The sequence below is a fragment of the Sceloporus undulatus genome, chromosome 1, assembly GCF_019175285.1.
Source record: "Sceloporus undulatus isolate JIND9_A2432 ecotype Alabama chromosome 1, SceUnd_v1.1, whole genome shotgun sequence".
Taxonomy (NCBI): Eukaryota; Metazoa; Chordata; class Lepidosauria; order Squamata; family Phrynosomatidae; genus Sceloporus; species Sceloporus undulatus.
Window position 1 is genome coordinate 252,221,108 of NC_056522.1, and position 15,203 is coordinate 252,236,310.

Genomic DNA, 15,203 nt, shown 5'->3' on the forward strand with positions numbered 1-15,203 from the left:
AATAATAATAATAATAATAATAATAATAATAATAATAATAATAATAATAATATATTTATATCCCGCCCCTTTGAGGTCAATCATTAAATCATTAAAATAACCCTGTCAAAGCTCAGGGCCAATGCTTAATTAAGGCAGCTACTTATGCATCACCCCCCTCCCAAAGGAAACACATTATCAAAGAGGAGGACTTCCTAAAAGAAGTATGAACTTACATAGATTCACTAATATGTATAGATTTCAATTAAAAATAATTATAATTGAAATAGAAACGCAAAACATATTGCCATAGTAGGAAAGATTGTGACTTTGCAGCTTCTTAGGATACTTTAGCCCTTCATACAGACTCAATGACTTCATACAGATTATTGTCTTCTGTAAAACAGTATGCATTGTCACCTTGCATCTAACATTTCTCCAAATTCTTCTCACCTTGAACTGAGAGCTCTCCAATGCTGCGGCCCTTGCCCTCCATCTCACATAGGTAGATGCCGTCATCGTCAGCCCGTGCATCCCTCACAGTCAGTCGCCGCAACAAGCCTTGCTCCTCTATCAGGTACTTGGGACTGGGATGCAAACGTTTGTCTTCAAGATACCACACTGTAGGGATGGTCTCTAGAGGCACTTGGCACTCTAATATTGCATCCTGGCCCTCCATTACTTCCACATCCACCAAAGGTGCCTGGAACTGCACCCGCGGTTCTGTAAGTAAGAGTCAGAGAAGGGCTTCAACCCTCACCAAAGGACAAAAAACACCCCCAGAGGCTGACCATAAATCCTCAAAGTCATGGGACTGAGAAGGAGATGGAGGATACAAGAATAAATCAAAATGTCACTTTTCACTATTGTTGTGTGCTTTCAAGTGATTTCCAATTTATGGCAATGCCAAAGTGAACTTATCATGGGTTTTTCTTGGCAAGATTTGTTCAGAGGAGGTTTGCCATTGTCTTCTCCTGAGGCTGAGAGAGTTTGACTTGCCCAAGGTCATCCAGTGGGTTTTATGGCCAAGTGGGGAATCGAACCCTGGTTTCCAGAGTTTTAGTCCAACACTCAAACCACTATGCCATGTAGAAACTTAAATTTCTTACTTGTAGCCTCAGCACTCAGGATTTTTCCTACGTTGCTTCATAATCACAACCCACTGTCACCCCCTCCTGTCAATTCAGACAAGCTCACTTTAGCCCTCAAGCACATCCCCAAGGCCCAAAGCTCCCAAGGGTTTCTTCCTTCTATAACTCCCTAGAATACTATGAGCTGCACATCCAAGCAAGACTACGTGGCAAGACTACGTGGCACTCCTTATGACTTCGCCCATCCTGACAACAAGCAAAGACCTCTTTGCTAAAGTAGTGACACACAGGAATTAATGAATACTGGGTGTCATTATTTACTAATTTACTGGCAATGTTTAACAACTAGTGCAGCAATCTTCCCATCTAACATTCTTTCTACAATATTTAGCCATCAGACTGTGACAGGGAATACGAATGTAAGGATTTAACACCACTGCTTTATAGCTCTCTCCCACACAAGAAAACACTTTTCTTTCCAGATAGTTTCTTTCCAATCAACAAACTGAATATATACATTAAGAGTATTTATATTAAGGGCTTCTTAATTGTTTTCAGGTCCTGCCCCACCTTTATCTGCTCTAGGGGAGTCAGCAGTTGGGGGACAGCAGTCTGATTCTCCTCTCAAGCGTTATTCTGAGAGGTGGCAGAGTGCTAAGTGGGTGGCATGTGGTATCTATAGCACTCAACCCCCTTGCTGTCAGCTCTTTGGGGCCCGGGGAGATGGACACCTGCCACCCACACAGAACAGAGATGGAATTGTGGGAAACAGCAAAGGCAAATGACTCTGGAAAGAACAGGTGGAGTTTACTGAGATGGCACAGCTGAGTCCTGTGCTTAAATTTCCAGCAAAAGAGACGCCAGGCTCAAGCCATTCTAGAAAAAAAAAATAGCCCTGATCTGAATGCCCTTCCTCTTAATCCACAATGCATGTGGTCCCTCTAAAATTACTCAGTGGTGCAGTAAGCAGTTCCATCTTTTCTTGTTCCAGGGCAAGAAGGTTGGCAATGAGAGCAGAGGTCAGAGACCTGGCACAGATTAAGGCCTGGATGACCCTCTCTCCAAACCATTAAGGGGTTTAAAACTGGGATTTTTCAAGAAGCTAACCATGTTTTAAAGTGGTAACATCATCATTGTAATAACATTTTGGGCCTGTTCCACACAGACAGCAGATGAAATGGTAGAAGTAGTCCTGGCTAGACCGTTCAGTGGTGACGGCGGCAGCAGCAAGTAACATTTTGAACACACATCCATACATACCCCATTTAAAAAAACCTCACATTTCCAAGAAAAGTCTAGGCAGAAAGTCCTTCCCCTTGGTGTCTTTCTTTGTATAAGCAAATATTTATGTGGGACATAAGGGTACATTCACTCCAATCTAAAGTGGCACAGTCCAAGTTTTTGCCACTTTATATCCTGTTTTCATAATGCAAACTTTAAACACTCCATATTCTGTCAGGTATTTATTCAATATTTTGCCTTATTTACTATTTTTATAAGCTATTTTCTCAGGATCAGTTGTTTTCTCTGCAGTCCCATCATTACAGTCAGAAATCTCTTTCTCTGTCTCCTCCAAGGGTTTTTTTTCTCTTTCTTTCCATCCTTTATCCACTCAGGCTCCCTCCTGCCATGACAAATGTTTTGCCTATTTTTAAAAACTCTCAATGAATGCAGGCATGTCACATTCCATTGCATGGCTATTCTTATGGACAGAAAACTCTTCCCGGTATTTAATCTCTTTTTTTGGATAAAGCCCCTTCCTCCTCTTTCCTGATCCTCAGTAGGTTCAGATAACAGTTTGGTTCCTTTCTCACTAAGAGCAGCCTTTGACATATAACTGAAGCCTGTTATCATTCATGCCACTCTCCAGATTTTCCTCTCCAGGCTAAACAAGCTTTCATCTGCTCCTGCTCAGCTCAGCAGCATTCCAGACCCTTTATCAGTTCCACCACTTTCCTCTCAATCCTCTTCAAAATTAATGATTTCAGGTCCCAGCCAAGCACCCACTGAAGTAGGAAAGGTCATCCATATAATATGTCACTGTTTGAATACCCTTTCTCTCCCCAGTTTTGTCCCCATTTTAACCAATACCCCTATCTTTCTTCCATTACTCTCTGCCTTATCTTCTGAGTGATATATGCCATTCTGAACAGACAGATGCCTGTGCAAAGGGGCCCAGTTCCATATCAAAAAAACACAAAACGGCTGCTTTTACTGAGCCAAGGGCAATGGGTTGCCTCAAGAGCAAGCAAGCCCAGCCTCCAGTTTTGATAAAGAAATAGCTGTAAACCCTTCCAAAAGCTTTCCTCAAACAACACACTCTCCTCTCACAGACAGTGGTTTCATTTCACACAAAGAAGCCGTAGATGAAGCAGTAAAATTATCTGTAGACACTGCCAGTTGTGACTGAAAATGGGAGAGATCACATGACTGAACATTATTATTATTATTATTATTATTATTCATTTCCACCCTGACGTTTCCCTAGTTCAGAACTCAATGCAGCTTACAACTATTTAAAAACATATCGTTAAAAATTCACAGGATGCAAAAGTTAAAACAAGATTAAACATTTTTAAAAAAACAGATTAAAATATATATCATTAGACATACAAACACAAGCAAACACACCGGCTCAACTATTATTAGCAGGATCCAGCACATTCAGGGTGACCAGATGTCTCAACCACAAAGGTGGACAAGGCACGCTAAAATGTAGGGCATTCAAGAAAAATGCAGCACATTACAAAATAAAAGCTAAAAATACTCATAGCAATATAAATTCATGCTTCTTAGCCATGCTCAAAATGGAAGATATTTTTAATTCCTCCTGGACAGAAGGCTGAAATGTAGGACATGTCCAGGAAAATGAGCACATTGTTTAGGTAGGATGGACCTTATACGGTCCCTCATAAAATGTCTCTCAAAACAGAAATCTTTACTTGTCAGCGAAAAGAAAGTAGGTAGGGTGCCAGTCTAACTTCTCTGGGAAGGTGGTTCCAGAGCCTGGGGGCAGCCACTGAGAAGGTCCTCTCTTGTGTTCCCACCAGATGTACCTATGAGGGTGGTGGGATAGAGAGAAGGCTCTCCGCAGCAAATCTCAAAGCACACACTGGTTTGTAAGGGAGAATACAGTCCTTCAAATAACCTGACATGAGTCATTTAAATCAAAGCCAGCACTTTGAATTGTGTCTGGAAACAGACTATCAGCCAGTGAAGCTGTTCCAACAAGGGAGTTGTGTGTTCCTTGTCGTTAACAATCTGGCTGCAGCTCTTTGTATCAGTTGAAGTTTCTGAACACTCTTCAAAGGCAGCCCCATGAGGAGTGTGTTACAGAAATCCAACAGGTATATAACTAAAGCACATGTCAACAAGGCCATATCTGACATCTCAAGGAATGGGTGCAGCTGGCACACAAGCTTTAACTGTGCAAATGCACTCCTAACCACAGCTGAAATCTGAGCTTTCAGGTCCAGAACTGAATACAGGAGCACACCTAAGCTGTGGATCTGCATCTTCTGGGAGAGTGTAACCCCATCCAGCACTGGCTGAATCCATCTTCCCTGATCTGCTTTCCAACTGACTAAGAGCACCTCCCTCTCGTCTGGATTAAGTTTCAATTTATTCACCCTCATCCATTCCATTACTGATGACATGCACCAATTTAGGACCAAAACAGCTTCCTTGGCTTGGGATGCAAAGGAGTACTTGATTTGGGTGTCAAAACATACCAATGGCAATGAACTCCAAAACTCTGGACAACCTCTCCCTGTGGTTTCATGTATATGTTAAATAGTATGGGTTTCAGAACTGAACTCTGAGGGACCCCACATCCAGCACCACTTTCTAAGTTTGCCCCTCTAGGAAGGTGCAAAACCCCTATAGAACAGTGCCCCAAATCCCATCCCAGCCAGGCAACTCAGAAGGATATCATGGTCGATGGTATTGAAAGGTGCTGAGAGGTCCAGAAAAACCAACAGGGACACACTCTCCCTGCCTAGTTATTGCCGCAGGCATCCACCAAGGCAACCAGGCCACTTTTGTTCCATAACCAGTCCTGAAACCGGATTGAAATGGATCTAGATAATCCATCTCATCCAGAGAAGAAATTTGCCTTTGCTGCCTGTATTGCCACAGAGTAGGTCCTTAGATAAACTTTAGCCTGTGATTAATCAGACCTACTCCAGGTTTTCTGCCAATGTCACTCTAGTTGCCTTCTCACTTATTTTATTGTGACCAGCTCCCTGGAAAACAAGGAAGCTGGCTTGGCTCTACTCTGTGAGAGCAGACACTTGGGAGAGATCATGTTCATTGCCCTGATCATTTCTCCATTCCAGAGATCAGCCAGGACTTTGACAGAATTTCTGTCAAGGCAGCAGGAAAGTCCCTAACAGCCATTAAGAATCCATCCGCATCCATAAACCTCATGGGGCAGACCATTTAAATAGGTGTTTAAACACACACACACACACACACACACACACACACACAATCTTGTGTACCTACAACAACAGTAAAACTGGGTAGAAAGCTGGGTGAGAAATTCTCTCGCTAGCATTTAATATTGTACTGTAAGATTATGTTACACAGAGAAATAGTCAGACATACAATTCCCACCTATGATCTTTGTTACCTCCACATTGCAACATCAATTTCTTTTCCAGAGCTGACTGTGGAAGAGTAAGCCATCCAGTTCACACAGATTTGGAGTGCCATGAAAGTTATTAATGGTTGGATTGGTTTCACTTGTCAGATTTGTTGCCAGAAATGGAGAAAGGTGTTTGTGAAATCTTCTGTCTCATGTGTGAAGATAACTTGGCTGGTTATAGTTACTATGCAATTAACTTTGGGGAAGGGGTCGCATTGGCTTTATCATCTCAGGCAGCGAAATTATTTGGCATTGTTCTGCTCTTTCACACAACAAAATAAAACCAATAGTGGAAAGGAATCATGCCCACTTGCCATACCCCCAGCATCCATGTGTTGATCACCAGTTCTGCACAGAGCCTACAGAGCACAGCTTGCATGCTCAGGCTCAGGCCAATATGCAGTTGTCAGGGGCAGGATCTGTAGACATAATCTTGCTCCATTCCACTATATGCTGAAGACATGATCTGCCCATGTTTGTTGTGTGGAAAAGGAAATGATTCTTCCTGGTCCAAGATGGAAGAGTGTCCTGCCAAGTTATCTTCAGCAGCCCCTATCTTACATGCCATATCCCCTCCTTTGAGATGGGAAAGGTTTCCTGTTCAGCCCCATACTTGGCACCTAAGCTGTCCTCTGGCTAGTGCCCAACCACTCTACACCTCATAGGCACTGTCACTGGTGAATGGCAAACACTGGCCATTCTTGGCAAGGCCCTCTGGAATGTTCCAGGAGAGTCACTCAGACTCCTATGGAAGCAGACAACAGGCAGTGAGCAAGGTTCTCCTTGGCAGCCGAACCATCTTATACAGGCTGCTTCCTGCCTTCAGTGTCTCTTGTAGGTTCTTTGTGAAAGCTTCTTGGCTCTAGATTTGTTTCCATTGTCACAAGTAAACACATTTACTGGATTACACCTTGCACTTCATTATATCAGAGTTCTCATTTAAGGAACAAAGCTGAATGCACACATCTCAGCCTGGGAGCAACTGGTTCCTTAATTCATCATCTCCAGCAGAGCAATGCTAGCCCAAGGTGACATGGGTTTAGCCTGGTCCAGACTTTACCAACTTGGGAACCTCCAAATGTGCTAGACTACAATTTCAGTCATGCTGGCTGGGGAATAATGGCACACACACACACACATATACATACAAACATATTCAAAGGGTGCCAGATTGGGAAAAGCTGAACCTGGTCTATAAATTAAGAGGAAGAGTTCAGATTCAGTTCCAACTCACAACCTCATGGGTTTTAAGCATGGGCTTCATGGGGTTCCCCTCCACTTAGGGGTTCTGCTTTTCTGTAGCCTCTGCAGTTGTCCTCCTTGTCATAATTTAATTATTATCAGTGTGGCAACAAAAATAAAAAAAACAGTGTATATCTTTGTGTGCATTATCTGCTTCAGGATCATGTGGGAGTGAGAAAGGTTAAACCCTCTAAACCTGCTCCTCTCCCCATGATCCTGATCAATACTGCTGATCCAGCACTGCTAATAGTCTTTGGCCTATGGATGGGTTGCCCTCCTGAGGCCTTGCAGGGGACAATGAAAGTGGCCAAGGGCTGCAGGATGTTCACTTGTACCTTGATCCCTATGGTTGGCAGCTCTGCCCTCAGTTTTCCCACCTTCATTCTGTCCCTTGGGAAATCCCCTAGTTCTCCAGGCTTTATACTCCCAACACACCATATGTCCCCTTTCTAATTCCCAGATTCCAGCCCCTTCACCCAACACTGTCCTCTCCACTGTAGTGAGTACCTTTGACATGGAGTCTCACAGAACTGAGTGTCTGGCCAGCTGTGTTGCAGGCTGAGCACACGTAGAGCCCACAATCTCGTGCTGTGCAGTAAAGCACCTTGAGGATGAAGTAACCTTCCCTATCCTCATAGAGCAGGTGTCTCCTTCCAGGGGACAGCACTTTCCCATCCTTTTGCCAGACAATCTCTGGCTTGGGCTTGCCAGTGACATAGCAGCGGAACTTAGCATGCTTCCCTTCATTCACGGTAAACGCTTTAGTAGTAGGTAAACCAGGAATGATCTGTCCATTCTGTCTGGTTTCTAATACCATATTTTGCTCAGGGTGACATCTTTGTCTCTTAGCATATTGTGCCTCTGGCTGCTTCTTGAAATGGCAGTTTGGGAGAGCATCCTGAAATGATTCATCATGGGGATGGCATGTCACAGAATCCACCAGAAGCACAGCTGCAGTCATGGTCTCTCCAAAACAGTTCTGTGCCCGGCACACATAGACACCTGCATCTGGGAGACGGGTGTTGTAGATGTGCAGAGAGTGCCAGTCATCAGGTTCTGTGGCCACCTTGTAATGGCTGCTCTCAAAGATGTCTGATAGTTTGCGTCCATCCTTTTCCCACGAAAGCTGCCCTGCAACCCTGCAGGCAAAACTCACATCCTCTCCCCGGGCCACTTGGGCTGACACTGGTCTACTGAGGAAGATTGGAGGCTGGGCATCAAGATCTCCCTTGGGTTTCAGTTCTGTGGCCTCCACTTTGAGAGTAGCAGCTGCATAAGTTTCACCCACACAATTCTTAGCTTTGCACACATATCGTCCACTGTCTGTCGGACTGGCTTGAGACACCAGTAAGCTGTATGCATCCCCATCAGCCTTCACAAATATTCGGCCCGATGATAATTCCAGCTCAGAGCCATCCTTCTCCCAGACAATGTTAGGACGTGGTTTGCCTGCCACTTGCCATTTCAGTACAGCACTAGCCCCACTCTGCACTGTGAATGTGCGAGGGTAGGCAAGAAATCGGGGAGCTCCCCCAAAGGCATCCATTGCTGACTCAGTCAGGATACAGCAGAGGCCAGGGACCTAAAGAGAATTCAATAAAGAGTTACAATTGAAGCTGCTGTTGCAAAGGGCAAGGTTGAAGGATGAGGAAGGAAAGAGACTTTCACAGAAGAATAAACCTGAAGTGGAATACATGGATTGCTACTCAATTTGGCATGCAGGGAAGTGGTTAGAGAATTACTTTACAATTATCCCATCTTGCATGGCTGTTCAGCTCCCTTTCAGCAATTTTGCAGTTGTTCTGTGAAAGACATAGGTTGAAAGGTAGGCACTTCATGATGTTATCCAGAGCTTGAAATAGTTATTCTTTTTGGACTATAGCTTCCAGAATACCCCAGTCAACATTGTCACTGATCATGCTGGTTGGGGAATTATGGCAATTGTACTCCAAAAGCATAATTGTTCCAGTCTCTACATATGATTGTTACACTATGTGGCAAATTGTTGTGAGCATTCAACACACATTGTTCTGACTATTTTCCCACACTGGGCTATGTGAATAGGATGTCGGTCCTCATGATAACCCCTCTAGATATTCCCATTCTGCACAACTTTGTTTTATTCAAGCTGGTTATTTGTGTGTTGCACTATTTGATATGATAGGCGTATTCATGAACAGACAATCCTACTGCAGGACATGGAACTGGACCAGTTTCACCAGTCTTGTGGTGAAATTAAGATACCAACAAATGCTTTGCAGATGCTCTCTGGTGGCATCAGGCCAAACTCATGAGCAGAAACATGGCTTTGGTGTGCAATTCTAGGCTTTCTGATCCTGACGTAAAGCAGTAATGTGAATGTGTCCATGCACATATGCATGTAATCTCACCCACCATGAGGCCTTGTTTGCTAACACCTTTATTGTTCCTTCCATAATAGTGGGTTGTATGACACAAAAACATAAGCAACAGTATGGTGGCATTGTTACCCATGCTGCTTTATATAAATTTTGGAATCAATGATAACCCTTGGATGACCCCTGGCCAGACTCTTAGCCTGTCCGCCATTATTGGCAAGGCGATAGGACATGTACACCTCCCCTAAGGGAGCACCCACATTAACATCTTAGAAGGTCTGGGAAGTCGCATGAAGGGATTATCTTAAGCCAGGAAGAGTAAAATGTTTGCCTTCCCTGGAGCTATCACCCCCTCCTCAAGTCTGTTGTCCGAACAACTTAAGTCCTAGATATTATCAGAGCCAGACATCCAGGTGAAAGAAAGTAATTAAACACCTTTGTTCTCACCATCAAGCACCTTTGCCAGAGGCAAGATTTTGCCTATAAATATCATCAGATTTACCTGTTCACTGGGCCAGTCTGGATTTCAGGGGGAAGCTCTGTCCCCTTGAACCCTGACCTGACTCCTGGCTCCTGGCCAGTCATTCCATGGCTGAGCCTCATGCCATCCTCATCATATTCCATTTGGATTCCTGGAGGGAGTCTACATTCTGGTAAGTATCACCCCAGTGATGCCTAAAATCCTATTCCATGCTAACCTATGCTTTTCCTGAGCCTTGTATGTGTGTGTGTATGCTAGTGAATCGTATGTGTTTTTCCCCTTATAAATAAATTGGTTATTAATTCTAGAAGTCTGTCTCAGCTCTATTTAGTGGGATCCCCTGGTCTACTCTGTATACATATCGAGAGGGCGATTTCGGTGGGCTCTTGTAGCCAGCCCCTCTTGCAATATTTGAGCTAACAACAATAATAAAATTCCCCTACGGACCCTTGGCTACAGCATCTTAAGATTGAACAATGTATTATAGCATAAACCAGAGGTTAGCAACTCTGGCATGTTTGGGCCCAATACTTTGCAATGAGACACTTCAGCTAATGTAAAACCTAAAAAAGGTCTAAAAATGAAAAAAGAAGTGGCTGGAATTCTATTTCTGTTTTTTTTAAGAGTATTTTTAGGTTTAAAAATATAGGGGAGCCCTGACCAGTTTAAAAGGAGAATTGCCACTCCTGGAGTCTGGAGACTTCCAGAAGAGACAACTCAGCCTTTTGCTTTGTTTTGTCTTTTTAGCTAGAAAAAGTATGGTTATATGGGAGTTGGGGATCAAGACTAGAAAATAATCTTGGTAGTCATACTTTGCCCACTCTTGCACCTAATCATCTCCTTCTATCTCCCTATACATCCCAGGACTCTTTATACATAACATGTGCATATCAAACCAAAGTGGAAAGGAGTGATGCAGAAAGTAAACTAAATTCCCTAGTTTCTAGCATACCTATGGAAGGCCAGGTACAAGCATCAATGCTATTTTCCTAAGCCACAAATAGTAGAGGACATCACAGTGTCTCTTCTCTCCAACTCTGAACTAGGATAGCCATAATGGGGCTTGACATGCAAGCAACCACCAGTCCACAATGGTGCTCACAAATCAACAGTAATGCAGGTTATTACTTTATTCAGCATTTCAATATTTCAGGGGTTTAAAGTGCTCCTAATACATGAACTGTAAAGTAGATCAGTACAGTTATGCCTACACAGTGTAGGTAAGATGGGGGCAAAGAAAGTTGAAGCTGAGAAAAAAGAATGATTTCATAAGGACCACTTAACGAGTGCACAACTGAGGTAAGACTTGAATTGGGTACCAGCTTGTATTTCTTGCCTGAATGCCAGACCAGCCCTCAGAGGATCCCAGTTCATTATGGTGCTCTCCACATGCCTGTCCTATCATGCATTCCTGCCCTATCGTGCTCTGGGTATTGCTCCACAGATAAGAGGCTGTCACTGCCATGCAGACTCGAAAGCAGATAAGAAAGGGAGAACATTCCACAATGGGTCCCATCCAGCTCCTGTTTGCCAAAGGAAAATGCTTGACCGTTAGGGACAGAAGTGATGGAGGGGGACAAAGGACCCACGTAGTATTCTTGACTCAGCGGCACAAACCTCCCAAACACAAAAGGGTTGCTCTCGGGCAATCAAAGTTCTGGTATGGAACTTATGGTTACAGATATAGCTTCCCCGTTCTCAGCCTGCTAAGCTTTAGCTCAGTCAGTTCCTTAGTTCTGCTGATCCCGCTGGTATCCAAAGCCCATCCTCAAGTGTTCCCACTGATTTATCACTCAGGCTGCATCCACACAGTAAGAATCCAGTTTCACATCACTTTAACTGTCATGCCTCAATGTTATAGAAGTCTGGGGAATGTAATTTGCTGCGGCACCGGAGCTCTCTGACAGGGTCTCACAAAACGATAATTTCCAGAACAGAGCCACAGCTGTTAAAAGTTGTGCAAAGCTGGAGTTTCTACTGGATGAATGCAGCCTCAATGACTAGGATGGGTTGTTAATGCTAGACTCATCACTACACACAGGAAAGGACACAGGAAAAATCCAGTGACTTGCATAGAATCACCACTACTCTTACAAAAATCTCCTCCCCAAGTACCATCATGATTCATGGGTCACACTAGCCCCCCTTCCTCTCTTTCCTTTATTCCCACAGCAACACTTACCTAGTGAGGGATATGAGAAGCAGGTTGTGAGGGGGCCAGATGGGCCTACCTTCTTCTCAGCATTCACTAACCTCAAACCACCATCTGCATCAACCTTTGGATTGCTCGGTCAATCAGTTCCTGCTTCTCCTCTTCCTCATCAAGCAACCTCCATCTGTCTATTTATCCATCTGTGCAGATCCCAGTTGCTCTTTTCCATAGTTTGACCCCTTTCTGGACCATGCCCCAGACTGGGCATCCTTGCTTCTCGGCTGCCACTCCTGACTGACTCCCCAGCATACACACATGTGTCCTGCCCCTCACATGCCGTGGGTCCCTGGCCTGCCTCTGCCCCGCTCACCAGGCGTCTGAGAGTGAGGAACTAAGAGTTACAAATGCTTGCAGCTGCTGTCCCCAAAAATACCCTCTGATGACATGGCTGGGCTGATAAGCGGGGGCTGGGGCTTGGCTAAGTATAGAGCCCAGCAGGGAGGAGCACAAAGGCATCCCTTAGCCCTAGAGCTGAGGCAGGCACATCCCACCTCAAGTGAGGAAGGGGAAGGAAAGGGCCCCTGTGGCCTCAAAGAAGCTAAGAGCATCCCTCCAGGATACCACCAACTTGCCTGAAACTCTGGTCCATGTCACTGGTGGTGCAGTGGTTAAATGCCTGTACTGCAGCCACTAAGTTGTGAGTTCAAGACCAGCAAAAGGGCTCAAGCTTGTCTCAGGCTTGCATCTTTCCAAGGAGGTCGCTAAAATGAGTACCCAGATTGTTTAGACACTGCTTAGGTGGTATGAAGCGCTATATAAATGAAGCTTATTTGTTTTGTTTGTTTGTAAATTGCTGGATAGCCCTGACATCACCAGCTGGCATCCTAGGGCAGCTGTTGAGCCCCACCACTAGCACCCATTGTTCAGACTTGCAAATAGTCCTGGGGGGAGCATTAAAATACACCAATAGCACCCACAGGGCTTACCACTGCTGACAATCTGCCCTGGATTCTCAGCACCAGGAAGGAGGATCTGTGAACCTCCATTTTTACTTTCCCATCATGCTAAATCAGAATTGTGGGAAATTAAAATGGCAGCTACCAGCCAGTCTTAGAAGGGCTGGTGCCAGGTACATTTTTAGTGGGCCTATCAGCCTAGGGAAGGACCCACAAAAGGGTGCTTTGTTGTGGGCAAGGGCTTCAGACCACAGCCAGCCCTGTTGTTTTTGTTATTGCTTTCCTTCAAGTCATTTCTGATTTATGGAGAGCCTAAGGTGAACCTATCATGGGATTTTCTTGGCAGGATTTGTTCAGAGAGGTGGTTTGCCATTGTCTTCCCTTGAGGTTGAAAGCTTGTGACTTACCCAAGGTTACCCAGTGGCTTTCATGGCCGAACAGGGAATTAAACCAGAATCCTAATTCAACATTCAAACCATTCTGCTATGCTGGCTCTTTTAGCCAGTCCTGTTACTAGATCCTTAGGAATCAGAAACCAGGCAGCAGCCTTAATGTTAGAAAGCATGATATCATAGCAGATTGGAATGGGGATGTGATAAAGTATATGGCCCTGCCAACCCAAATGAGAAGTGAAAGGTCAGAAGAAAACTTAATGTTCTCTCACTGCCACCACCACTTCAGCAAGTACTGAACATTTAAGAGTTGTTATTTTCTCTCCAACACAAGAATAACTGACAATCTTCATTTGTTTTCCATGTTGCAAAGAATAACGTTATCAACAAAAATATACCGGCACAATTTTTTTAAAAATCAGGACTATTTGCAACTTTTTTTGTTCCTTTGCCATGCCTTCTGAGATTGTTTTCTATTCTTTTGTATGACAAGATTACTGCCTTCAAGTTTTCTGGTTACACATGGCTGAGAGGCAATGAGTGGACTATGAGGCAGGCTCAGAGGAAAGTACAATGATCTTACTCATGAGGAACAAGTAAGGAGCTAACTCATATACCCAGCAGAATTAATTCCTCCATGCTATCCAACACCACTGTATTATTTTAGGCTAGAGATGAGAGGTTACATGTTTGAAATAGGTGGAAATGATTCCCACATTTAAAAACAAAACAAAATAGATATTCAAGCATACTGCTAAGACAACCCCATTTCTCTATCATTCTCTTTTTTTCCATGTAAGGAGTTATTGGACAATCTGAACTTGCAACAAACTACCATAAGAGATGATGGACTCTCCTTCATGAGAAGTGTTTAAACGGAGATGAATGGCCCACATAGTTGGGATGGTGTAGCAGTGCTTGATCATATTTTCAAGGAGCTGGACTAGATAACCTTTGAGATTCCCTCCCATTCTGTGGTTTTGTTATTCTAATACTCTTGTATTATTGCACTGCTGATATTGCTGGATACAAAAGCTCCAGCTGTGTATGGATAAGTATCAGGCAGATTCTGAGGTCTGTATCAGACCTTTCACTGAATTTCTAGACGAAGTGGAAAGGCTCCATGATACAAATCTAAAATAACTCACAGGCAGCTTGCATATGACTGTTGCTGATCAATGTATCAGCAATTGCCTTCTTTCTTTCAATTAGTCTCAAAGATGCTACAAGATCTCTCTAGATACTACCTCTTCTACAGTGAATTATAGAAATTGTTTCCCTACAGCCCTTAGCAACCTTTTCCCTTATAGATGTGGATGGGTACCCAATTTGAGAAAATGTTGTTAGGGGCCTGGGGTAGTTCTAACCCATCCCTGACTATATCCATCCTATGCCTGCTTCTGTACCTTTAGGGTCCAGAGATCATCCACATGAGAGTCTCCTCCTGGCCCACATGATACACCCCTGCCTGTGGGAACCAACTGACAGATCTTGCTTTGATTACTCCATAGTTTCAGAGAACACTGAAATCTAACCTCAGCTGACAGATGCCAAGCAGCAGTATGTCCTGAATTCTTCGATACATGCTTGAAAAATTACACTCTTTGGCATCTCCCCCTCAGTTCTTGGACAGCCCTCCAAAGCCTGTGGTTGGAAGGCAAGCAGCACCATAGTTTGCCAGGCACTCAGAAAACTATGCCCACTTTGTTTGTGTTTGGATCCTAGTCACCACACCACCAATTACTGTACAACAGTAGGGGAAAAGTGGGAGGGTTGTAACAATCACAGCCAGAGCTGTTAACAGGCAGAGCTTGGAAAAGCTACTCTTTTGGACTATAACTCAGAATCCCCTAGTCTGGGGAATTCTGAGACTTGCAGTCAAAAGAATAATTTGCCATTTAAATT

At 44.0% G+C, this 15,203-nt stretch overlaps 1 protein-coding gene across 6 annotated transcripts in view; it reads right to left on the reverse strand.

Moving 5' to 3' along the window:
- Nucleotides 1–12,300, reverse strand: part of OBSL1 (obscurin like cytoskeletal adaptor 1) — a 74,927-nt gene extending 62,627 nt beyond the window's left edge. For 5 of the 6 annotated variants that reach the window (XM_042447026.1, XM_042447025.1, XM_042447023.1 and 2 more), the window contains exons 1-3: nucleotides 11,981–12,300; nucleotides 7,468–8,542; nucleotides 433–702 (exon numbers count right to left, since the gene is read on the reverse strand). In XM_042447026.1, coding sequence (XP_042302960.1) covers nucleotides 433–702; nucleotides 7,468–8,506 — 1,309 coding nt within the window. In that variant the 5' untranslated portion in view covers nucleotides 8,507–8,542; nucleotides 11,981–12,300. The remainder of the gene's footprint in view (nucleotides 1–432; nucleotides 703–7,467; nucleotides 8,543–11,980) is intronic. The other variant, XM_042447027.1, reaches the window with a different exon arrangement.
- Between the last annotated feature and the right edge of the window lie 2,903 nt (nucleotides 12,301–15,203).